The 27342-nt window shown below is 42.1% G+C and overlaps 1 protein-coding gene across 1 annotated transcript; it reads left to right on the forward strand.

Moving 5' to 3' along the window:
• Nucleotides 1–27342, forward strand: nlk2 (nemo-like kinase, type 2). Its single transcript, XM_084065364.1, has 11 exons — nt 1–1940; nt 8839–8968; nt 11164–11219; nt 11724–11830; nt 12538–12623; nt 12837–13046; nt 18095–18196; nt 18408–18494; nt 19734–19932; nt 22648–22741; nt 23358–27342. The coding sequence occupies exons 1-11, from the start codon at nt 1420–1422 to the stop codon at nt 23410–23412; spliced, it is 1647 nt and encodes a 548-aa protein (XP_083921490.1). The 5' UTR covers nt 1–1419; the 3' UTR covers nt 23413–27342.

Consider the following 27342-nt stretch of genomic DNA (forward strand, 5'->3'; position numbering starts at 1 on the left):
GGATCAACCGCTTCAATCAGTTGCATTATTTGCGACCTGTAGTTTTTTATGGTCACCTCAACGGCGACATGTTCCTAAACGTCTAGGGGCCTAAACCCGAAATCAGACCCCTGGCCGCTGCCAGGTCGGAGCTGTCGCGGTCCTCGGGAGCATTAATACAAAGAGGATTCGGTCGGAGATAACAGGCTTCCATCACGAGTTGTGTACAGATTGGGTACCCTGCTGCTGGCTTCTTCCGCGGTCCTGCATGGCACCACCATCCCGGCAAGAGAGAGTACAGAAATAAACCAATCACATTAATCATTGTGTACATTATCAGATCATTCCGTTCGTGTGGATGTATGTCTTCTTGGCAGCGCAAAGTGGACGGGGTCTAACCGACGTTGGACATGCGGGACGAACAGATGAAAATGAGTTGACTGTCTCTGCCTGGAAGGAAGGAGGATTTGTTTTCGCGTTGGATTAAAAGCCAAAAGGCTTCGTCGTTTTGTCCAAAAATGATGTGGATTTGTTGTGTCCGCTCTGTGGCCGGCTGCAGCCTGGCTCTCTGACGAGGCCTGGAGTGGAAGCCACGCTGTGGTGGTTGAGCCTAGGCCAGGCTTCACCTCTGATTTATCTGGTCAGGAGCCACGGTCTTCTTGGGACATTGGCCACTGTTGAGGATATAACATAACAGGCCTATGTATAACATCTGTAATCTCCCTTTTTCAGCACAACACAAAGCTGACCGACAGTGGTGGGCACAGCGTCGGTGCTGGACAACAAGACCCCATGGCAAACTTATTGGCCGGATCTGAAAGATGAAGGCACTGTTTCCTCCCATTTGACATTGTTTAAGATAAAAGAAGGGAAAGTGAATATTTGTTTTTGTTTTGGTCGTAGGGGGGAGAGAGGGAGATGCCACTTTGAACATGAGGGAAATCTAGGGTGGCGTTGAGGGGGGTGAGGGTTGTTTTACTATATGCATATTTTGCTTTAAATCATATTTGACAGGTGCAGTCACTGTAAGGCCTATGTAGTCCAAGTCAGACTTGCATAGTGTTCCCCCTAAATGATCACGACATGCCTTCCGTTAGCAGTCAGGGCTGCAGAAGTCTAATGGTGTGCAAGCTGGGAAATTAATTTCCAGGAAGTGGGTCAAACCCTTGGAGGCTTAATGATAAGGTGGTGGATGAGAGAGGTTTTGTGTCTGGCAAAGATTTGAAATAACTGATAAGTTTGATCTTTTTTTTTTTTTTTGGCAAATCCATTTTACATCTCTTTTCAAATTTTGATGAATCGAGATACTGTAATCCATCTTGGGCAACGGTTTCCCTCTGGCCATTCATCTTCACTTTTGGAAGTGGTCTCTTTAAAGGCACACTTCCCCATCCTCTCCCTGCCTCGTCCTTATCCTGTCTGTTCATCCCCGTTGAGTGAATGGCTCTTTGTGGAACGACTGCCACAAACACAGCAAAGATGATGGCTGCTTACAACGGTGGCTCCTCGGCGGTCGCTGCCCACCATCCTCATCACCACCACCACCAGCTGCCACATCTCCCACCCCCACACATGCACCACCACCTCCACACGGGCCAGCACCACCTGCAGCAGCACCCTGGCTCTGCCGCTGCCGTCCATCCGGTTCAGCAGCACAATTCCACTGCCGCCGCTGCAGCGGCGGCGGCTGCGGCGGCGGTGATGCTGAACCCAAGTCAGCAGCAACCCTACTTCCCTTCTCCTGCTCCTGGACAAGCCCCCGGACCCACGGCAGCTGCAGCACCTGCCCAGGTTCAAGCCGCTACTGTCAAAGCCCACCACCACCATCACCACCATCATCATCAACAGCAACAACAACAGCAGCAGCAGCAGCAGCAGCAGCAACACTCTCATCACTTACAACCGCAGCTGGATATCGAGCCTGACAGACCCATTGGCTATGGAGCTTTTGGGGTTGTCTGGTAAGTGGCCTACATTATTCTTTCTGCTCGTTCAGTTGCAGCATCACCCTGTGGAGCAGACGGAGGAGAGTGACAAGGTGGTGTCACTGTCACTGGTATCTCAAAACCAAAGGTACACAAAGTCCAACCCCTGCAGTAGTCCTGTATCAACAGTTGTTCTGTTTCCTGTGGAAGTGGAAGTATGTCTTGTTAACACAAATCCTTAAGTCGCTCTCTCACTGTAAGTCACTTGTATTAAACTCCTGATGTCTTTATTTTGTCAAGCTGCCTAAGTTTGTCCCTGCACAATTCTTATAATAATATATTGATTTCAAAATTGATATCAGATGTATTCTCTTTGTTATAACTTTATTAATTATACCTTTTTATTATTATAGCAGCTTTCCAGCCAGCAGCACAAAGTATTTCACAACAATAAAGCAACAAGAAGAATCAGAGGAAGAAATAAAACAAGACTAGACAAACAATTATAATACAATTACAACTTAAATGGAATGCAATGAAACAGGCTTTTATTAAAAGGGCACCATCGTGGGAAAAGATAATATTTTCAGTATTAACTGGTAAACTGATATAATCTATAATGTCCATATGAATAATAACTGAAACATTTTCAGAGTTGCTGGAGGTGAAGAGCACTTCCATCTAGATCACTAGAATGATGTGTAGACCTGTATTAAAGGAAAAAAAAGAGCTAACAATACTTTTGAGACAGACAGTAGTCTAAGTCTATCGTTGTAGCTTATCGTTGTTGTTATTACCGGTAACTGATTTATTAGGCCTACCAACACTACACTAGATGAAAGCAGACACTTGTTAACATAGTTTCCAACTTCTTTTGCTTTTTAAAAAAGCTTATCCGGAAAACACAGATTGAATCCTCTCCCTTCAATCAGCACTAAATGATTTTACAGCTTTATATTCAAACATTAATATTACTGTGTGTGTGTGTGTGTGTGTGTGTGTGTGTGTGTGTGTGTGTGTGTGTGTGTGTGTGTGTGTGTGTGTGTGTGTGTGTGTGTGTGTGTGTGTGTGTGTGTGTGTGTGTGTGTGTGTATATATACACACGGGAGGATGTTTTGTATCTTTGTAATGGCTGTGTTATTACTACTGTGGTTAATTAGTTGATGAGCCTTTGTTTCAGCATTAGTCATACTGTTGGTGCACGTGTTGGGCTTTCTAGAACATCCCAGGTCGTTAGGCTGCTGCCATCTGGTTGTCTCCTCTGATCCTATTTGGAAGGTTTACTGAGGATCGTGCAGAGGAGTGGGACAGAATGCTCTCACTTGATGTGAAAGGAAATATCTCCCTTTAAAAATGCTCTTTTAAAGAGTGGACACCTGAGTCCCAATAAGGCACAAAGATCACCAGCACTCACTTCTCCTTTTAGGTTCTTTTTATTTTGTTTGGCACAGGCAGCATCATACAGACACGTTTTAGCAGAGCCTTCTTTTGGCAAAAGGTGTCACATTTTAAAGGGGGCCTGAGTGCTGGGTTTTGAAGTTCTATTGGATACTCACGTCCCTGCCGTTCAGTTAATTAGTTCTGAGAAGAAAGAAGACAGGAAAGTAAGGCATTGTCGGGATTTGATCCTAGAACAATGTAGAGTAGAGTTCTTAATCACCTTTACCCTTGAAGGGCACTTGAGCAACCTTTACCCTTGAGCAAAGGCAAAACAGAACTTCAGAATACAGTTCTGTTGAGAAATGAACTACTGATCAAAGAAGCTGAAACAAATATGTCCAAATTACTAATTAGTGGGGTTGTGCATCCTCTCCCTTATAAGGGGGTGGAGTGTCTCCAAATTAGATTAGCATTTTGAGGGGCCTTTAGACTAGAGCGCATCTCCAAAAGCTGCCCATAATGCCACAATTTACAAATGTGAAAAGTTGTATGTCGTCGTATAAACAATATTTTTCCCAGCGTCTTGCTGGCTCCAACCAATGACTGACAGACCTTTTGCATTGTTGTAGTTGCATTGTTCATGTTTAACCCATTTCTGATTCAGATCAGTTCTTTGTTTGCACCCCTACTAATATAAGAATTAAGAATTCCAATAAATGTTTTTACAATTGTGTGCTATGGAAATGTCATGTAAGATGGTGTGATTGTGGTTTGCATAATGTGTCAATTGTAGCATTGACTGAACAAAATTTGAAGAAGTTGTTGTTTTTTGGAGTTTTTTCCCCAATATAACACTTGCACATGGAGTCCCTGCTACACTTTGTTCAATTTAGTCATTTTTATAAGACACTCTTATCCAGAGTGACTTCCAAAGTGCAAGATAAGAGTAAATGGCATAAATAAACTAGTCAGCCAACAAACAACAGGCTTGGGTAAGCGGTCAAGAGTTCCAAACAATTAAGTGCTACAAAGTCACTAGTATAGCAGGTAAACATCAAACCTAGCATCTGTATATTAAATAACATACAAGCTAACCGCACAGGTCTTTTCTAAATAACATGCATACGTTTGTATAATGCCTACCATATCCTCCGGATAAAGGGATTCGTTGTTGGTTGAACATGAGGCAATGCCTTGCGAGAATATTAAAACGTTTGATTTGATCAGTCATTATTTTATTCCGACATTGGGAAATGTGTTTGCGGCAGTGAAATAATTTGTTGTCCAAGCTGGCATATCCTGGCTAGCATCTTCATTCATATTCACCGTTGATAGACACATTTTTCATATGTTCATTCATATATATTCATTGTTGATATACTGTACATGCATTCATATATTCATTGTCGATAGACTGTACATATAGTATATTCATTCATAGTCATTGTTGATAGACTACTAATTTATTCATGTATTCATTGTCAGACTCTAAAATGTATCCATTCAGAGTCACATTGCAGATATTGGTGCCAGAATCCTAAACTCAAGTTTAACTTAACTTATTTACTTTGTTGTTGTTGTTTCATATTTTCACTCTTACATCTGTGTCTCCTGTATTTCAACCTAGCTGTTGTTGCGATGACACCTGAAATTCCCTCAGTATTATTAGCTGGTTATCTATCCGTCTGTCTATCTAGCACTTATAGCTGGGATCCATTGTGGTGTGTTGTGCAGTGACAGTCAGTCCATAGCAAGTCATTATGTCGCAGAATTTCCGGGGGGGCTTCCGGTGTTTAGATACACCCACCATGCATTCCACAGGATGTTGCTGCACTCTGACAGCGTACATCTGTGCACGTGCATTATTGAGGGGCACTTGAGGTCATTGTGAGTTAGCCATCAGGTTCATCAACTCGTCACTGTCGGGTGGAAACCTTGTATGTCCAAACCCGTTCTCTTTTTTTTATCATAAAAAAAAAAAAAAGTTGTGAAAATAGGCGATCTACAAGTTCGGCTTGTAGATGGGCTATCTTCACTACTTTCAGATCAGCTCAACGAACTATGGATTCAGATGGTATTGGTAACCCATATCCTCTGATGAAGGAAGGGAACATGTAGAGCAAAAGAAAAAAGAAAAGCACACATCACATTTGTTGCTAGATTAATATCAAATGGCACGTAATGGCAATGTAATACTTGTTATAGACTGTCATTTCAAACATTTCTGTGTACTTGGAAGAACATTTGAAATGAAATGTACATTACGTACATTACACCAATGTATCTTTGGACAAATTTCCCTCATATCCAAAATTAAATATTGGTGTGAATTCATTTTCAATTTCCATGATGTTGATGAATAAATATAGCCGATATCTTTAAAATATATCAAGAGACAGATATGTGTGTAATTATGGTTCTGTATGGTTGTGACGGCAACAGCAGTGCTCACCCCTACTGTGCTGCTGGTCAGAGTAGCTTAAATAGCAATCCTCCTGGCCATGTCCTAGTAAGCCTCTCTCTCTCTCTCTCTCTCTGTGTCTGTCTGTCTGTCTGTCACTGGCCCAAAGAATTGTACTTTGTATTAAAGCACTTTGTATACTCTTCGTTTAATATGCTTGAGTATATTATCATTATTATATAAAGATAGGCTATATGAGATATTATATATTCAAGTAAAAGGGGGATTGGTTATAGTGGACACCTCATAACAAATGCTGGGTTGAATTAGACCAGTAAAAAAGTCAATTATGGTGTCCCAGAACCAACATGTTCAGGGCTTGGTGAGGTCTCACACTAAGCTACACCTGCTGCTGCTAATGGGACCTTTAACCGCTCACAAGCTGCAGAGTCTCATGGTCAAGTAAATGGTGGGCTAAAGGGATCAGACCTTTACAGTCCAGTGTTTAGGCTTTGGAATACCTGGGCTGAGGAGCGTAGAGTAGCAAATGTACAGTTGTTAAAGCACATTCAGGGCCTGAAAGTATTTTTTCTAAATGGGGGGAATTCCCCCTTAAATGCTTCCCATAGGGGGATTTATACACTTTGGGGGGGATACTGCTTGTGAGTTTAACTATAGGTCTTGCATAGTTCATCTCAGATTGCATTCTGTTGCTCTCCTCTGAACTATGGTGTAGTTGGCTGTCTCTATCTACTCTCAGTGCTGTATTCTTGCACTGTTGGACTCCATGTCTTTACACTTTACAACTTTGTAAAAAAAGATATGAAAAAACATACATACATAATGAGTTGCTTACTGTTACTTGTGTCTGTGGACTCGTGCAGTATTAAGGGAAATACAGGGTGTGTGTCAGTATAGTCAGTAGAACAAAGATGCAAAGTTCTCATTTTCAATATGAAGAGAATTTACACTTCACAGAAAATGAATGCAACATTAGCGCAATTACAGCAATACCTGCTCCAACATTCAGGCCATGACATTATTTAACCACTGAAGCCCTATACTTCATCGTATGACTAATATGCACCGTGTTATGAGCTTGTAGAATGGCTGTTTTCACTATCTAAGAAATGTCTGAAAGTCTTTGAGAATTATTTATTACTAGAGTTTCGGGGGGCTACGCCCCCCTCAACCCCAGCCGCGCACGGGGCTTTGCGTTTGTTGATCCCTCCGTGTCCCTGTGTCTGTATCCGTGTAGCTGCAGCACAGAGTGGGCAGTATAGATGGGGATTATGGCTGTTAGAGGCATGTACGCGCACGGGGCCCGCGTGGGCGTGTGTATATGGGGGTAGACAAATTGTCTAAGTAACATTTGCAAAAAGGGAAAAAAAAAACAAATTGTAAGAAAGTGTAATGTAAAAGTTACAAAATGATGAAAAATAAGTAGAAGAAATTATATTTTGTATGTTTCGCGGACCACCAGGGGGTCCGCGGACCCCCTGGTGGTCCGCGCGGAAATCGTGGGATGAAAATTTCCAAAAGGAAAAAAAAAAAAAAAAAAAAAAAAATATGAAGGTGGTTGCTTGTTTTTCTGAACGCTGGCGAATGGCAGCCCTTTCTGCAAGATGGCGGCCGCCTGGTGTTGTTGTGAGTACGTGTATTTGGGGGGGGGGCGGTCCTGCCATTACGTTAGTTACTGTAGTTGCTGTGGAGCTACATAGTTCTCCAGAAGACACACACAAACATACACCATCTACAATGGACGAACTGAGCAGCAATATAGACATTCACCACACGAACGTGCATTGTTGACAAAGTGATTGCACAGCCGCTGCAGGCATGACAACCAGGTTAGCGTTAGCGACATGGCAGCTATCACAGCGCCCTGTCCGTCGTGCTGCAACTGCCTGTGATGGCTACAGCAGTAACAGCAAGCTGTCTGCGATGCCATTGTCTGGAGACTGCTCTTAGCGTGACACGACCAATGAGAGTGAGCGCTGTAGTTGTTGCTAAGATACGGTGGCGTCTCTGCCCCATAGCTTGTAGATCTCTCACACATGATTGGCGTAGGCTGCGTTGCCAGGTCTGACTTTGTGTGTAAGCAATGGTCGGCTTATTTGTGCGCGCCTTTGGGCTCGTTTGCATTGTGCGCACGGCAGCGCTTGTTTAGCGTACGTCAGCGCGACGTGGCAACGGACGTGGCAACGTGAAAGGTGATTGGCTGGTGAAAAGAAACACCCGACGTTACACCAGAAATGGTGCCTGGAGAAAATGGTGACCAAAAAAAAAGTGTGGAAAAAAAGGAAAAAAACCCCGCAGCGGCTGCCTGCTGTTGTGGTGATGAGGTCGTGCGCACGGTAAACGGTACGAAGCTGCCTCCCCTTCCGTTTTGTCCGACATTTGGTGAGTAGAATTAATTATGTTGCGCGGTGGAAAAGGTGTAGTGAAGAGTGAGATGTCCCCTACGCGAGGCGTAAATTCAGTGCGGCCGGCGTGGCGAGTCAGTAGGCGACATGTGGTCTGGCGGTGCATTGTTTATCCGATAACAGAGCTGTGGGGTGTCACCACCGAGGGTGCGGAAGTTGCTCGCCATTTATATAGTTAGATGATTTTCTTATTGAAAATGTTCACAATTTCATTCCCACAAATAGGGATGTCAGGAAAGGTTGAAAGTGCTTAAAGACCAGGTTTAATATACATTGTTTCAATCTTCAGTAGGTCTGACATGTTGAATATGCAGTAATTAATAATAGGAATTGTTTGTGTGTGTGCACGTAACTCACTGCTTTCATAAATGTCAGTGAGTGTGGAAAGAAGAAGAAATAATACTAATACATTATTGGCCACATTTAGGAAGATGATGTACCTCCTGCCTTGTGTTGAATGTACTAATAGTGTTTCTCCAAAGTGGGACATGACATGTTATTTCAGTTTAGTTTGACTTGTTTACGGACGGTGCATCATCACCCCAAGGTGTCTCTGTAAACCTCACATTAGAAAATACACAAACAGGGATAAAAACACAGGCAGAAGATTGAAAAAAAAAATGCAAACATTTGTTCCTGTTTTAAGTGTGAGACCATTTGCACACCACTGGGTTAATGGGTTAATAACTTGGGATGTTAATAACTTCCTATCTCTCCTCTCACACAGGTCAGTTACAGACCCCAGAGATGGAAAGCGTGTTGCCCTCAAAAAGATGCCCAATGTCTTCCAAAACCTTGTTTCCTGTAAGAGGGTGTTCAGAGAGTTGAAGATGCTCTGCTTCTTCAAACATGATAATGTGAGTAGCACCTGACATTGTCCTGCACAGAAGCCTATATTATTTCCTCCTTCTGTAAAGTGTCTTCTTCATCTTCTTCGTCATTTAATCGTCCCTTACTTCAGATGCACTTGTTTCTCTGTTTATGTATTTTTCTCTTGTATGTTTCTCAAACACACTCTGACTCTGGATGCCTTCCCATCTGTCCTTCTGTGGTCTTTCACCCTCTCTAAAATAAGGTGTGTTACTTGATTGACACAGGTGCAACTGGTCTGATGTTTAACCTCATCTTTAGGGACAGGTGTGATCTTTTCATTCTCATGGGAGCATTTTTCTTGGGAATGCACTAAAGCAAAGACCACAATCATAATGGCCCTCTTTATCACACTTGCAGCGACTAAAGAAATAGACATAAGGACATTTCAATGCAATTTTCAGCATTTATCAATCTGTCGTCAATTTGATGCAAGCGTAGCCAAACGGTTATAAGTTATTTTAATTATTGGTATCGGTCAATAACAGCCATTTCTTTGGATACTTATTATTTGTCATATCTGCCCTGTGCAATTTTTGTTTACAAATTCTTGAGGCCAGATAGAAATGTAAGCTTTATGTTCCAATGTTCAATGGGAAAACATAGTTAAATTGTCAATCACAATTATTTGTATGACAATTAATCAAGCAAAATATGATCGCGGCAGCCCTAGCCCAAATTACGCATACAAAGCCTCCGGTGTCGGGGGAACACTACTCTGTTCACTAGAGGAAGTGTGCACAATTATTCTGCCGTGGGGTTCTCCATTCTAAACTACATTTTTGTTTAAATATTTGGTTTGAAAATAAGCTTCTACTAGTCTCTGTTCTCTAATGTTTCAGACACGAGAAGGTTATAATCAGTATTCTCTGCTCTGCATAACCTACGATCGTAGACTAGCGGTATTAGTACTGCAGGACAAGAGGTTAAGATGTCGGCCAGCAAGGGCTCATTAGCATCCACAACAGGCTCTGTTAGCACAGCTGAAGAGCTGAGAACAGTGGCATGAGTAAACCGAGGTTTAGACTCACTGAATGAGTCTGTGGAAAATCTGGGTGGATGTGTTGCAGAGGCAGAAACAAGAATCTCAGGCCCAGAGGACGATGCTAAAAATAAAGTGTTGTTGAAGGCTAGAAGTGACTGATTTATACTTCCACTGCTGTTGACCGCATCAGTGATTCTTTTTTTTTCCAGAACAAATTCTTCTGACATCCTTTAATGACACGACATTGGACTTCTGACGTTTATCTTCTTGGGCCCTCATGTCGTAAACTCGAGATAAACGAGAATATTTAAGGATGTGATATTTAAATGACGACCGTTTGCAGCCACCACATTTATACCCAACCATTCTTACACTGTGAGTGGTGTGATACATCGCACTGTCATGAGATTATTCCTGCGGTCGGATCTGCGCTGGTTTAGATTGATAAATGAGGGCCAACAATGAGTGTGACTTCTGCTATCAATGGCTAGTGATGCATGTAATGGCATAAATTTGGAATATCCTAATTATATATAGACACGTGTGCAAGCACAAGTTTGGCATCATTTGACCTCCCATGCGCAAAGTGTAGACTTCGTAACGCAAATCACATGTGCAGACGCAGAGAGTAGGTGATTTTGGACAGGCTCTTTCCACAGCGAAGAGGAGCCAAAAGTATATTTCATGCAGAAATTGCTATTTTGTTATTATTCTATTCTGCAAACAGAGTTGAATGGAAAACAGTAAGGAGGACAATGAAACATCATTCTAAACATTACACAATTTCTAACAACATTTCGGGGCAAGGACTCCAATTGTGTTAAGTCTCATTGTCAAGGATTGCTTCACACAGAAGAACATAATACAGTACATAACGTATATAAAAGAAAGAATATAATATACTGCTTAGAAACCACTCCATAAAGACAAGTGACGAACTGGGACGCAGATGTTTTGTTTTGATTTCGCCGTAAAAATGTTTAATCTTCATCCTACTGCATTACATTCACACACACACATGCACACACGCACACACACACACACACACACACACACACACACACACACACACACACACACACACACACATACACATACACATACACATACACATACACATACACACACACACACACACACATACACACGCACACTGAATTCGTAGGGGTTTAACTTGGCCTTGTTCTCTGTCCACAGGTATTGTCTGCTCTGGACATTCTACAGCCTCCACACATTGATTACTTTGAGGAGATGTATCCTTCACTATTGCATTTGGCCAAACTTGTGTTAAGTGTTAAGCCCAATTACATCTGCCTTTGTTCATGTCCTGTGACTTCTGTATGAACGTGATTCTCTCTCATTCTCATACTGCCACATACTCTACTCTATAAACTGATCTTTTTGTGATCATTTGTCTGAGCTGATTGGACCTATGGATCTGACATTTTTCAGCTGACCATTGGTAAGATTCTTGCAATGTTTGAAGTTGTAGGAAGGAATTGAAGCTTGCTCTGTGATAGAACTCTTAACCTGAGGGACACATAAACACCAAAAACACGTAACGGCAGACATGGTTTAACATGAGCAAAACCAACTGAGAGGCCATTCAAAGTTAAATGAAGCACAATCACATGTGATAGTGCTGTGGCGTTTGAACAATGGCAGGTAATTATGACTTTAATCCCTTCAATAGCTTCTATGTGAGATTCACTTTGTTCTTTTTGTAAACCCTTTTGCCTTAACTAGCCATTGTACAGCTATGTGGTGACTGAGTTGATGCAAAGTGACCTCCATAAGATCATTGTATCACCACAGCCTCTAAGCTCTGACCATGTCAAAGTCTTTCTTTATCAGATCCTCCGAGGTAAGTTCTCTTGTGCGCATTTGGGATTTAATATTTGACATTTGAAACATGATAGCCTAGATTAGAGAACTTCATTTTAATTGGTGTAAAAGGGAGGGTTACATACATACTATCGATAGAATAGACACCCATGCAGCACGGTTGCGTGCAAAGTCAGTGCAAAGACACAAATACATGTGAATTCATACCAGGCATGACCCACAAATGATGCGAAATCATGACCCTGCCATATAACGCAACATGATTGATGGCAGAACATATGCATTACCCGTTATCAGAGTATCTTACCCCATTAATTTCCTTTAACATTGCTACAAAATGCTATCAAGCTTCCAGTGGAGATTTCTGAGGAACTGACTTTTCAAGAACCTTGAGAGATGCAATACCAAACTCAAAATGTAAAACACTGTACTATCCCTTTAAGGAGTTGATCCAGGTCAACATAAACTGTGAGACACTGAGTATCTCTGATGGGTGTTCTTCACAGTGGTCGAGATATTTCTGGCCTCTTTTAATTCGTTGGCGATGGTAGTCCCCAGGAACTTAAATGGCTCGAAATAGGCATGTAGTGTAAAAATTCAGTATACATCGAATGTACATTGTTGCTCTGTATGTGGATACTAAAAAGTAGATTATACGCTGCAAAGGTAACAGAATAAAGGATACTAAGAAGTAAGAACTAAGTTATATGTTGCTGTTTCCCGCAGGACTTAAATACCTTCACTCAGCAGGCATTCTGCATCGAGACATCAAACCTGGAAACCTCCTTGTTAACAGCAATTGTGTGCTGAAGGTGCGTTTTTACATTGAACAGCTGTGATTATTGTAATATGACAGCAACATCTTAATGCAATTAAATGATTCTAGACAGCTACAGCTATAATATGCTATATTCCACAATATATTATATTCTTTTCAAATCAATTCCAAAACTTAAACTCTGAATGAAAGGTATGCTAGAACTACTCCCCTCAGTTGTCACATTCTGTGAACTATCGTCCTCCAGATCTGTGACTTTGGTCTTGCGCGGGTGGAGGAGACCGACGAGTCACGCCACATGACTCAGGAGGTGGTAACCCAGTACTACCGCGCCCCAGAGATCCTCATGGGGAGTCGCCACTATTCAAATGCCATTGACATCTGGTCAGTGGGTTGCATTTTTGCTGAGCTGCTCGGACGACGCATCCTCTTCCAGGCCCAAAGTCCCATTCAGCAGGTAACTGACCTGAACACACACAACCACCTATCCAGATGCATAGGCACACACAACTAACACCCTTCCCATTGTCTTTTGTCATTTAAAATCAGGTTTTTATTATCAACTTAATTATTTTATGCCCTTGCTGTGATGAAGAGTAATGCTGATGGTAGCCGGTAGAAACTGTTCAGAAATCAGGTGTTCTGGCACTTGATACTGCGGTAGCGCTTGCCTGACCATTGCCGCAGTAGCGGCATGAGTTGTGACTGTGTGTCGCTTCTTGTACAGTATATGTCATTCAGCTTTCTGTCATCCAGGAGAGAGAGGGTGGGCTGAGGGCCATGGCTATTTTGACAGTTTGTAAATTGCCACGGGTCCAGTGAGGCAGGTTGCGTGGAACAGTTGTAATCTCTCACAAGCTTCTCAAAGCATTTGCTGACTATTGGGGTGAGAGCGGCAGGTTTCCAGTAATTCAAGCATGTAACTTTGGAGTGCTTGGGGATGGGCACAATGGGATCCCGTCTGTGCCCACAGCCTTACGGGTGTTCATACACTTGAAGACTCTATGTACGTTGGTCTGCAAGATGGTTACTGGGCTGCCTTCCGCAGGTGTTGCTGCCACTGGCTGGTTGATGCTGTTTGTTTAAAATATGAAGAGATATATACAGAGAATGAATGCCATTTTGACAATTGCATTTAACTAACTCTGACTAACGCTACACGCCCTGCTAGCACGACATGTGTTGTTTGCCTGTGTTGTGAATGAGCTAATATCACATGAATTACATGGTATCAGATCAGTGCATACTAGACTTGCATACTTGCAAATCCAGCATTTTAGGCTGTATCAGGCATTTCCAATACTGGTATCGCTTAGGCTTGTGACTGTTGGTGAGAACTGTTTAAAAAAAATTGACTTTCATTCCAGCAATAAGGATGAGGCTCTGACAACTGAGCATTTAAATCAAAACATATTGAGCTCTAAAGGAAGAAATTGCATTTGGTGTGGCTTTTTTTTGTTGTTGCCTGTGTACACTAACTCACCATGTGCAATTAATTTATTATGTACTAGAGTTTCGGGGGGCTACGCCCCCCTCAACCCCAGCCGCGCACGGGGCTTTGCGTTTGTTGATCCCTCCGTGTCCCTGTGTCTGTATCCGTGTAGCTGCAGCACAGAGTGGGCAGTATAGATGGGGATTATGGCTGTTAGAGGCATGTACGCGCACGGGGCCCGCGTGGGCGTGTGTATATGGGGGTAGACAAATTGTCTAAGTAACATTTGCAAAAAGGGAAAAAAAAAACAAATTGTAAGAAAGTGTAATGTAAAAGTTACAAAATGATGAAAAATAAGTAGAAGAAATTATATTTTGTATGTTTCGCGGACCACCAGGGGGTCCGCGGACCCCCTGGTGGTCCGCGCGGAAATCGTGGGATGAAAATTTCCAAAAGGAAAAAAAAAAAAAAAAAAAAAAAAATATGAAGGTGGTTGCTTGTTTTTCTGAACGCTGGCGAATGGCAGCCCTTTCTGCAAGATGGCGGCCGCCTGGTGTTGTTGTGAGTACGTGTATTTGGGGGGGGGGCGGTCCTGCCATTACGTTAGTTACTGTAGTTGCTGTGGAGCTACATAGTTCTCCAGAAGACACACACAAACATACACCATCTACAATGGACGAACTGAGCAGCAATATAGACATTCACCACACGAACGTGCATTGTTGACAAAGTGATTGCACAGCCGCTGCAGGCATGACAACCAGGTTAGCGTTAGCGACATGGCAGCTATCACAGCGCCCTGTCCGTCGTGCTGCAACTGCCTGTGATGGCTACAGCAGTAACAGCAAGCTGTCTGCGATGCCATTGTCTGGAGACTGCTCTTAGCGTGACACGACCAATGAGAGTGAGCGCTGTAGTTGTTGCTAAGATACGGTGGCGTCTCTGCCCCATAGCTTGTAGATCTCTCACACATGATTGGCGTAGGCTGCGTTGCCAGGTCTGACTTTGTGTGTAAGCAATGGTCGGCTTATTTGTGCGCGCCTTTGGGCTCGTTTGCATTGTGCGCACGGCAGCGCTTGTTTAGCGTACGTCAGCGCGACGTGGCAACGGACGTGGCAACGTGAAAGGTGATTGGCTGGTGAAAAGAAACACCCGACGTTACACCAGAAATGGTGCCTGGAGAAAATGGTGACCAAAAAAAAAGTGTGGAAAAAAAGGAAAAAAACCCCGCAGCGGCTGCCTGCTGTTGTGGTGATGAGGTCGTGCGCACGGTAAACGGTACGAAGCTGCCTCCCCTTCCGTTTTGTCCGACATTTGGTGAGTAGAATTAATTATGTTGCGCGGTGGAAAAGGTGTAGTGAAGAGTGAGATGTCCCCTACGCGAGGCGTAAATTCAGTGCGGCCGGCGTGGCGAGTCAGTAGGCGACATGTGGTCTGGCGGTGCATTGTTTATCCGATAACAGAGCTGTGGGGTGTCACCACCGAGGGTGCGGAAGTTGCTCGCCATTTATATAGTTAGATAACGGCAATGTTATTCATGATTTTCCAGAAAAACAACCACAGGTTTTGCAATCATCTGCCAGTTATTGAACTGTTTACTGTAGACTATCCACAGATAATAACAGGTTCCATGATTCATAAGATGAATATAGACAACTGGCTCGAGCAGTAGGCGTAAGATAACAAAAAGCTTCACTGAGATTTTAATTACCAACATGCACGACCTCAACCACAGCAAAACAGGAAACACAAAAATGTGTGTGAGTTCACACTCTGAGAAACCCTTGTGTTCTTCCTGACAGAGACGACATAGTGAAATGGATTTGTGAGTGTGTGCCATGGTAATTCTGGGGGCATGCTCGTGCATTCAGAGTTCAGAGTATAATGCACATTTTGTTGTCCATGGCCTGTACATCAGAGTCCTACTTTTAGTCATAGGAATAGGAGCATGTTATCAATAAATATTCCTTTATCAGGAAAGGGCTCTTATCAACGCCGCAATTAAGGAGACCTCATTAGGAGTAGTTCTTAACAGATGTGCACATATTCTGGGGTAGGAGACATGTGTTACATGGGAACACTTGACAAGGGCAAGCTTATTAAAATATATAATTTAGATAGAAATATAATATTTTATGTGACAGACCTTGGTACGTCAGGGGGGATATTTCAAGTCAAGTGGAGATATTTCTTCAGTTTCAACACGCAGTCGTGATTACAAATTGCCTGTTTGTTGTCAACTCATTACCATAATAATATACGGTAAATGTCAGACGTAGTCCCCATGATATGCAATATTCATACTACCATAGTAATATTCATTCAAGGCCAGTTGAGTTTGTGTCCCACATCTGCTATTATTGCAGCACCAGTCGATATCTTCTCAGTATACCCAGGAGTGTGAATAAACTAAGTATATTATTGTAATGCAACTGAATATCATAATTCTGTGAACCTACTAGGCAAATTGTAAATCGATATCATTAACAGATGTTTTAGCCTATATCCTACTGCAACTGACATTGTTCATTCTTTTATGTGTGTATTTAACAAACTAAAGTCTAATTTATACTGTGTCCCAAGCCGTGGCTCCCGGCTCATAGCTCTAGTAGTATCTTCTAGTACAGAGCTTGGCTCACTGTATAAAGTAGGCTCAAGTAGCCTAGGCTGCAATTTGCATAGTAAGTTAATCAGCATTAGCCGTCTACTCATGATTCTTCAAACTCTCCAATAAACAAAGCAGTAGACCCAAGCCCCACGGAGAAGGATTGAAGCCTCAGAAGCCTGGTGGCTAAATCTGGTATTGCGGGACTTCCGCATTTGGGATGCTACTGCGCATTCTTCTATCATCTGAAATGCCAGTGCGCCTGCTCTATCCAGGGAGTAGAGGTACTTCCGGGTGCCTCATGCGCTTGTGAGCAACTTTCATTGAAATTAAATAGGTGGGGGCGGGGCAATCCGCTCTCTAGATATATTATAACTCCAACATCAAGGATCATAAGGTTTGCATTCATAACCTTTTTGTGGTATTGCTTTCCATTCCCATATGTGTCCTTATTGATTCCGCCAGGCTGAAGGCGTGGCCGAGACTTATGATTTTGCCCCTGTCCGTCTGTACGTGTGTCCGTCTGTCTGTGTACAGCTAATCTCCGGCAACGTTGGCCCTATCAACGTGAAACTGTGCACACACACTCCCTGGAGGCTAGAGCAGAACCTCTGCCCCAAATTCTGTTATAGTGCCACCAGGAGGCTGATTTTTGCAAAACATTTTTTTTAATATTTATATATTATATTGTGTTTTTCATATTCCATCCTGATTGGATAAGATTGGCTTCCAAAGTTTGCAGGAGAGGTCAGTTTTGAACAAAATGCCTCAAATCATGAACGAAGCGTCTGATTGCCGTGTGGCAGGGGTCAGCCTTGTAGAAGAATACATAATGTAAAAATTAAATAAAAACATCTATTGCACTTTTTTTTAGCACTTATACTTTTTGGGTGAATTAAAGAAATGACAAAGAAATTACTTTCCCTCTGTTCACATTATTATTTGAAATTCTATTGCAATACTTTATTCGCCCTCTTGTGTGTAATAACAATAGTAAACGTGTGTGTCTGTGTGTGTGATATCTGCTGCAATAATAGCGCAGAGAGATGTGAGAAACTGGCCTTAAGTGTAGTGTTTACTATGAATATTGCATAGCATGGTGATTGCTGTGTATTACGTACACTATGGATACATATTACATGTCAGTTATATCATTGCAGTGGGTCGTAAAGTCACAAATCCATATTGAAACCTATAATTTTGCTCCTGCTGTGCAAGGTCAGTTAAAAAAAATCTCATTCCCTGGATCTGTTGGGGGGGATCCAATGGATTAGGACTGCTCTCAAGCTCTGGTAAACCCTGCTGGAGAGGTTATGTTCCTAGATTAAGAAAGTTTGTTTTTTATTCTGCAGTATGCCTAAAAGTAGGACCAAATGTGAATCACTCCAAGACTTTTGAGCCAGTTAGGATTGATTATCTACTCTGAGAATGTAATGAGACAAATTCTAATCTTCTGCATTTATTTTAGCTGGATTTGATCACAGACCTTTTGGGGACTCCTTCTCTGGAAGCTATGAGGACAGCATGTGAAGGCGCACGTGCACACATCCTCAGGGGACCTCATAAACAGGTAAACGATGGCTGCATGATGCATCGCTATGCTGGCCACTTCTACCTAGAAGGAAAAATGCTGATGTTTGGTTAGGCAGAGAAGCTCCTTCTCCTTCTGAACACTGTTCATATTAAGAAAATCAGTCAGGACAAAGAACATGACTGTATTCTTCTTACAGATGATGCTTTTATACTTGTATCACATCATGACCTGTTGAATTCTTTCCCAGCCATCCCTTCCTGTTCTGTATACTCTGTCAAGTCAAGCCACACATGAAGCTGTGCACCTTCTTTGCAGGATGCTGGTGTTTGATCCTGTGAGTACGGTTATTACATTATTTTGACTAGAACTAAATGTTTATATACTGTACATTTATTTATCTAAATTAAAGGTAGGCTAAGTGTTTAAAACTTTATGGTTAAAACAAAATGTTTTTTTGTTGTTGAAAACTTAAAGCTTTAAATTCTGATAATAGTAATCATTGCTATAGACCATATTCACACGACGGCCATTTTGGAATTTTACATTGAAAGTGCCACCCTGTTGCCGTGGCAACCGGGGTAAATATTAAGTATATTTAACAACTTGAAAGCTTGCATTATCCAAATTGTTCTTAGTTACCATAAAAAGCAATTTATGTCACCATTGTGTTCATGGTTCATTAGCTAGTAATTAATATCTGACCAATAAAAATCCTATTAAACTCACCCAAGTTCCATATAAACAAATACAAGGATTCTTATATCAACATACATTTAATTTCACAGTTAACTGTACAGCGACATTACAGTGTAAATGTACAGGCAAATATTATACAGTATGTCCAGTATGTATAACTAGCAACTTACCAACATGGGATGGTATGATTCTTCATACCAGGCCTGCTGCTTTTTTCAATTATGGAGTAATTGTCCCCTTTTTTTCTTTTTTTCAAAGCAACTGATATTGTTGTCTAGATATGGACTAGTACGTAAATATCTGAAGTTGTCCCTTATCTGTTGAGGTAGGCTGTGGGAAACAGCTTCTTAGCACACATATTCAGGGTTATCCATTCTTAGAGCCCTGTTAGCTTTGTCACAGTCAGCTGTTAGATTATAATACACCCTTATGAAAGATAAGGAATTAATTCATCTTCATTTATGTGCCACGTTGCGGCAGGTATTATTGGCTGTGACGTTTTTATTTAATGTGTTATTCGTCTGATGTTACGCAAAGTTAGAGGCTCTGCCTTTCTCTTTTTTGTCTTCTTTCACTGTATAACAATAGTCCAAAGTTATCATGACTTAGTTTATGGAGGCCAGCTTCTACAGATATAGGATGTATTTAAGATTGTCTTTTAGGGCAACGGTTCTCAAAGTTGGGTCCGGGGACCCGCAGGTGTCCTTGAGGGGGTTCCAGGGGTCCCCAGCTAAATGAGGAACAGTTTACAGGGTCTACAAGGCCCTTTTTAAATGGGGGTCCGTGGCCAAATACATATCACTTTGAGCGTCCTTGACAAGACAATCTTTGAGAATCACTGTTTTAGGGAGTCTGACTTCTCTGTTCTGGTCTTCAGTCAAAGAGGATTTCAGCAAAGGACGCCCTTGCTCATCCTTACCTGGATGAGGGCCGACTGCGATACCACACCTGCATGTGCAAGTGCTGCTACACAACCTCCTCTGGTCGTGTTTACACCAGCGACTTTGAGCCAGTCACCAATCCCAAGTTTGACGATGGCTTTGAGAAGAATCTCAGCTCTGTGCGGCAGGTCAAGGGTGAGTTGGATTATGTCCCCTACTTAACCAGAGAAAATCACATTGATGATGATTTACATCTTGTGTGTGTGTGTGTGTGTGTGTGTGTGTGTGTGTGTGTGTGTGTGTGTGTGTGTGTGTCGATCAGTGGATAAAACTAAAGCACCTAAAAGAGCAGACTTCCTAATGACTAATAAATAAGGTGATCTTTTGCAGATTATTTAACGATGACGGAGCAACCGAGCTAAAAGCACTTTTACTAAACTAAACCAGTTTGGAATGTTATATAATTCTGAGATGGTAACCTGTAGTTTCCATGCCTTGTAAAGTAAGTAACATGTTTTGGAATGTTACTATCTAACCCAAGATAATCTACTACACAAACAAACAAAAAAAAATGTCTTGTGTTGGTTAGAGCTGCATGATATATTGTTTAGCTTAGCGTTTGTGCAGATATTTTAGGGTATGCATATACGTATACAGGAGGATATTACCATTTTATATAAAAATCTTAAATTCAAATTGGCTTAAGGGAGGGGCGGCGGGCGGGCGGACCATGTCGTAACACTCATGTCACTATGACTCAGCCATAAGGAGTTCCCAATGCAGTCTAACCTCAATGTGTCGTCATGGCATCAGGCGCAAACAAATCAGTCTTCTCCATATAAAGTATGTGCACAAAAGAGGGCATGCCCACATATATATATGACATCAGCTATCTCCATATATCGGCATAAAAGGGACAAGGACTGACAGATTCAGAGATCGTGTTGTCCAGAGCCACAGAGCCGACCGTTATGCCCATACATGGTCATCTGCATATATGGGATTGACCAACTTCAACATCTCCAGTCCATGTATGGGCACAAAAGGGACACAGACAGACGGGTACAACGGGTGCTCTGACAAATCCCCCGACACTATGACTCAGACATATTCGGTGCAACGTAGGTGTGAGGACGTTAAAAAAAAGGTTTAATGAAGATAAAACCCTAAACTATTTGTATTGATGACACAAAAAATGCCTGTTTTAAGAGATAGCATTCATACATATACATAATGTTTGAGGGTTACATAAAACTCATGACAAGGAATAAAATCAGTATATTATCTATCCCTGAACCTTTCTTACAAACAAGTCTTTCAGAAATTCTAAACTATGCCCCCCCGAGTACTGTTCAAGTACTATTCACTTAATAACATTTGGTCAGAGCAATGTCTTCAGTCATTTCTCCTTTTCCTGAAACCAGAACTACAGTATAGTGGAAGTGGAGTGCATGTCAACGTACGTACATACTGTATACCACTCTGCTGTTGTATTTCCTTTAGAATCAAAGCAGCTGGTCTTTATAACATATGCTGGTGTATAATACACTGACAGGGTGGACTTGGGTGATTGATAAATGTGCCATAGCTAAGATTTATACAGACTTCTGTTTTGATATGTTCACGTATAACAGTGTCTATAGCTCGTGATCACATTGTGCTGGGATGTGGAAAGTCGGTGGGTTTACCCTAGGTCTAGAGACATTGGCCCTCATTTATCAACGCGGTGCAGCCCAAATAATGGGCGTACGGCGAGATCACCGCACCTTTCGCCATTTATCAATATATCCTGACGTGGGCTTCATCCTAAGGTACGCTGAAATCTCACATCTGGTCGAGAGCAGTTGTTTACGTTGGCTGCACGCGTTTATTCTATCCTAGACCTGCGGAGCAACATTGTCTGACTGTCTGACAGGCATCTGGACACATATATCCACTCCAAAATGTATATCTACACTATAAAATAATCCCTGTGAAAATATAACATTTTATAAAGTAATTTAAACTAACTGCTTTAACAGTCATTCAGATAAGATTGCAGATCTGGCTGCATTGAAAATAGCGCTCGTATATTTTCAAAATATACGAGCGCTTTTGTGTCGGGAGTCCCGACCATCTTTTCATGGACAGTGAGGTCTACAAACTTAACAGTAGCTTGTCCTATGGTATGGAGTTATGTCATAGAGAGTTATATAGGCTACAACCTGGCTGGGGTTAAGGATATAAACCTGACGCTCCAATCTCTTATAACGTGGGTGGCGGCACGGGATCACTGCAGTCTGCAGACCGCCCGAGTCTCATGGGGAATATAGCCTACATGACTGCTTTAGTGTAACTCGAATGCGCACTGCTCGGTATGGGGTAAATAAATATACTAACGTATTCCATTCATGGCGATGTGATTGGTATCATAATATGTCATTCATGTAGGCTACAAGCCTACGTGACTGACAAAGATTGTACCGTAACGGATTATGAAAGACACAGTTGGGCGCGTGTGTGTGTGTGTGTGTGTGTGTGTGAGAGAGAGAGAGGCGTGTGCATGTGTGTGTGTGTGTGTGTGTGTGTGTGTGTGACTTGACAGGCGACGAGGCGAGCCGGCGAAACTCTTTCTTTGGTCGTCTTCTGGTTCATGTCATAAAATCGGGGTGTTTTGAGAATATTTAAGGGCGTGTTATTTAAATGACGCTCGTTTTCAGACGTGAGATTTTTCAAGGCTGGGACCAAATGTACGCTCGGATCGGCTGTGTAGGATTCGTTGATAAATGTGACTTCGACGTTGGCGTACGGCCGAATATATGGAAAAATATACGCCGGTTTAGACGCTCCGTTGATAAATGAGGGCCATTGTGCTGAATGTGATCATGACTATACATTAATGTGGCTGATGTCTCTTTCTGTTCTCAACAGACATCATCCATCAGTTCATCTTGGAACAGCAGAAAGGGAACAGAGTACCTCTCTGTATTAACCCACAATCAGCTGCTTTCAAAAGCTTTATTAGGTAAGAGGAATGCTCTGTTTGCTTTTAGCATAGTCATTCATAACCAGTGGAACGGGATCAAACTGGCTTTCTGGATGTTCTGACAAACACCTTTAACAAGGGGACAGTGTGTTATCTATTATTTGATTGTGACTTCATGGAGAAGTTAGAATTTGGAGGCCAAGGTAAACATTTCACACTTTTGATGAAGATCAAGAAAGTAACACAAGTGTTCCTCTATTAAAAGTGCTTTGTCCATGAAGGGGTCAGTTTTGGTTTGAAATGGGAGCCTGTTGTGATTCGTGATTTAGTAAACGCATAACAGAGAGTCTTGGATAACCTTAATACTTTTTTATTTAGCTGTTTCTAAAAGAGCACAATCAAGTCTAGACACAACTATGCAAGAAAATTGGAAATGGAATTACAAACTATAAAACCATTTGTCCATGTAAATGACAGTTGAAGATTATTCTGTAGGTGTAATACATACATTTATAGAAAATATATCTCATATTTATGTTTTAATCTGAAATTCATTGGATGGAAGGAAGGTTCAGAATGTTTTACATAAGTGAAAAACCTAGTTTGTGAGTAGATAAGTGGTTTAAATAAACATTGTATTTTTGTCCCTGTATAGTTCCACAGTGGCCCAGCCATCTGAAATGCCTCCATCTCCACTGGTGTGGGAATAGCTACTGTTGCAAATGTCTTCTCACTGCTACTGCAACTGACAAAGCTGCTGAACCGGGAACAAGAATGCACCTGACAGAACGAACCCAGTTTCCAACCACTCATCCAGGAAGGAGCGTGTACCAACCCTCTCGCACCGCATGCACGGTTCCCTTTTTTTTATTTGCACGCAAAGTTTGAATGAACATAGCTTTGTAGTCTTATTATACTTCTGTTCATAGGGGTTTGTGCTCATCGATCGATGCACATCCCCTCTCAGAAAGGAGGTGGGAAATGGGTACAGTTCTGTTATTCCCTTTTCCCAAAAACTGCGTAGCATTTCACTGGAGAGCAGGACTACAGTGTCCTACCTGTGTGTGTACATTCATAGTAATGAAGAAAAAAAAACGTATAAACCACTGATTGTTGGATATTAGACGGTTTTGTATGCAAGTGTATAAAAGCAATGCTTTATAGACCAAATCAGAATGTTTATATGTAAATAAATCCAACATTAGCACTTCCAGGTTGATAAGCCACCTGGGAGCTTACGTTAAATCTAGAAGGAGAGAACGCTATGAGGCATGGACAGGGATTCGATAGCTATTGTAACAAAGATTTGTCTTTCTTTTATGCGGTTACCCTATAAAAAAAATCTGTTTAGACTGTTATCTTTAATTGGAATCAATGTTTACTGCCCTACAAGATTAGACCACACTGAATTCAACCAGCCACATAAATGTTGACTATAATAGTCAGTCAAATATTATCTAAATCAAAGTTTACTTTCTATTCAGACAATCTATTTAGATTTAATATTCAAGCCTTTACAGTCTACTCTATTTTCTCCGCCAAGGCGAAGGCTGGGGCCGGAGATTATGTTTTACCCCCTGTCTCTGTGTCCGTGTCCGTCTGTGTATTTGGGGCTAATCTGAAACCGCTGGACTGATCGGCACCAAACCTTTGTGCATGCAGCCACAGACCAGGGAACTAGATCCACTCCAAAATGTTCAAATCGATCTCATGGTGACGCTACACCAGCCCGCTTTACGTTTTGTTCAATAACTCTTGAACCAGGTTGTTCAGTCAAAATGAAATTTCCCTGGATTCGTAGGACGATGATGCAACTCCCCATATAGGCCACGCCCATTTTCACCTAACTAAATATTCTGCTATTTTGCATTTTCATCAAAACACACTTTTTGCTACTCAATTTTGTCCAAAATTCACACAAATTGCTACACACTATATCTGGAGTCATGTGATGAACAGAGTTTTGATATGCCTTTCCGATTGGCTATATTTGCCTTCCAAAGTTTGCGGGAAGGCCCTATGTTACAAAAATGCCAAAAATCATGAACACGTTGGCCATTTTTGAATCACATATTTAGGGGCCTCTGCATAATGAAGCGCCTAAAGCAAGTTCACTTAGACCGATAGGGGGCGCCACAAATGCACCAATGTCACAGGTTGTTGCAGAAACATGTTTTTTTTTTTCTTCTTTTTTTTACCAAATTAGATGAGCGTCAAACAGCTTTTTGATATCCCATACTGTTTGCCTGTAATTGCTTGCATCCAAAATTTGTGAGAGGGGGCTATTAAAATGTAAGAACGCAATATCCAATCAACCCCAAATTGGAATCATATGTTGAGGGACCTCCAAAGGCGACTTCACTTCCGGCCCTAGGGGGTGGCACTAATGAAAAACGTTGCACCATACGAATATCGCAGAAACTCTATTTTCCCCCGCGGCTTCCTCGGGTCCTGTCGGCTCCAACGCATGACTTACACAGCCCTCGGTAGGCCACCTGGCCTGGTGGTAATATGCTCCCCGTGGAGCGCATATCGCCACCAGGCGTGGAGCGCCCCTTTCTACTACTAGGTTTTATTTTTACTCTAGTTGAGGACGTATTAGTTGCCAGTTCAGCTCATTATAACATACACCTACATGGTGTTTTTTAAAGAACACCCTGATCATGGTTTAACTTGATGCAAACTTAAAATGCAAACCTGAAGCTAAAAAAATGTGGAGAATATTTTTTTACCTGGTTTCGTGTGCCTAAACTGAATTCAATACATTCGTTCAGGTGCAGGCACAACTTATTTGAAGTCTTTACAGATACGTCTCAATTTTGGCGTGCTTGAAAATTAGGCCAACAATTTTGCTATGATGAATAAATGTTTTCTAGCCAAAGATTAGAGCAGTGGTTCTCAACTGGTTTTGCACTAGGACACAATTTTATGTTGACCATGAAGTCAGGACCCAATATATTATATATTTATTTTTTCTCTATTAAAGGTGTTCTTTGTCTGTGACCCTGTCCCTGTTTAGAACATCTTACAGTCCACTTTTTGTCCTGAACAACTGGTTCAGAAACACTGGATGAAGGGCCTCATATGTAAACGCGCATATGCTTATGAGTATATAAATGCTGTGCAAGTTTTCCACCCTTATGCTTGCATAGATTGTCAGTGGTAAATCTATGCAGGTTTTATACACAAGGCCCCACAAGTGTTTGCAACAACTTTGTCTTTTGTTGTGTAGATCATTTGCTGGCCCAGTAATTGCAGTTTTAACTTAAAATCACAATTTTAAGCAAACATTACTACAGCCAGCCCCATAAAACGACAACATAAGTTGATTGAGGGAGGGGGGAGGAGGGGGGGGGGGGGGGGGTGTAAAAATGTAACGGGAAATATTTTATATATATTTATAGTCTAGTTTTATTTGTTTGAAATGAGGACAATGAAACGTAACATTGATCAGACTTGAAGAATTTTACACTGAATCCACTTAGCCACAGCACAGTTATCTACCTGGAAGTTAGTATTTTATTGTTTGTTTTGTTTTGTACTTGCCTGTCAAAAGCTAGCCATTTTAAGAATGAAACATAAAGACATTCCCCATGCAGTGTTACATCATGAATGTGTCTTTCATTCTTAACCACTTAAACCCTATACTACCCTATAGTTGACCAGAGTCCCCCCTGGGCTCTATACTAGGTTTTTCACATCAACATCAAATCTCTTCGCTGAAAATAGCCAATCTACAAGCTTACCACGCTTTGCAATGTGTTGTGAGCTTGTAGATTTTTGGCAAATGTTTGCCCTAGAATAGGGATGCTAGGGTTCATGTGGTTAAAATCAGGCAAACAACTGAAGTCATTTGACCTCTAGTCTTTCCCTAACAATAAAATGCAGTTCATATCATTTCCATAGGCCCACATAGTTATCTAACTATATAAATGGCGAGCAACTTCCGCACCCTCGGTGGTGACACCCCACAGCTCTGTTATCGGATAAACAATGCACCGCCAGACCACATGTCGCCTACTGACTCGCCACGCCGGCCGCACTGAATTTACGCCTCGCGTAGGGGACATCTCACTCTTCACTACACCTTTTCCACCGCGCAACATAATTAATTCTACTCACCAAATGTCGGACAAAACGGAAGGGGAGGCAGCTTCGTACCGTTTACCGTGCGCACGACCTCATCACCACAACAGCAGGCAGCCGCTGCGGGGTTTTTTTCCTTTTTTTCCACACTTTTTTTTTGGTCACCATTTTCTCCAGGCACCATTTCTGGTGTAACGTCGGGTGTTTCTTTTCACCAGCCAATCACCTTTCACGTTGCCACGTCCGTTGCCACGTCGCGCTGACGTACGCTAAACAAGCGCTGCCGTGCGCACAATGCAAACGAGCCCAAAGGCGCGCACAAATAAGCCGACCATTGCTTACACACAAAGTCAGACCTGGCAACGCAGCCTACGCCAATCATGTGTGAGAGATCTACAAGCTATGGGGCAGAGACGCCACCGTATCTTAGCAACAACTACAGCGCTCACTCTCATTGGTCGTGTCACGCTAAGAGCAGTCTCCAGACAATGGCATCGCAGACAGCTTGCTGTTACTGCTGTAGCCATCACAGGCAGTTGCAGCACGACGGACAG

The sequence above is a fragment of the Gymnoscopelus microlampas genome, assembly GCF_963454915.1.
Source record: "Gymnoscopelus microlampas genome assembly, chromosome: 8".
In the NCBI taxonomy this organism is placed as follows: domain Eukaryota; kingdom Metazoa; phylum Chordata; class Actinopteri; order Myctophiformes; family Myctophidae; genus Gymnoscopelus; species Gymnoscopelus microlampas.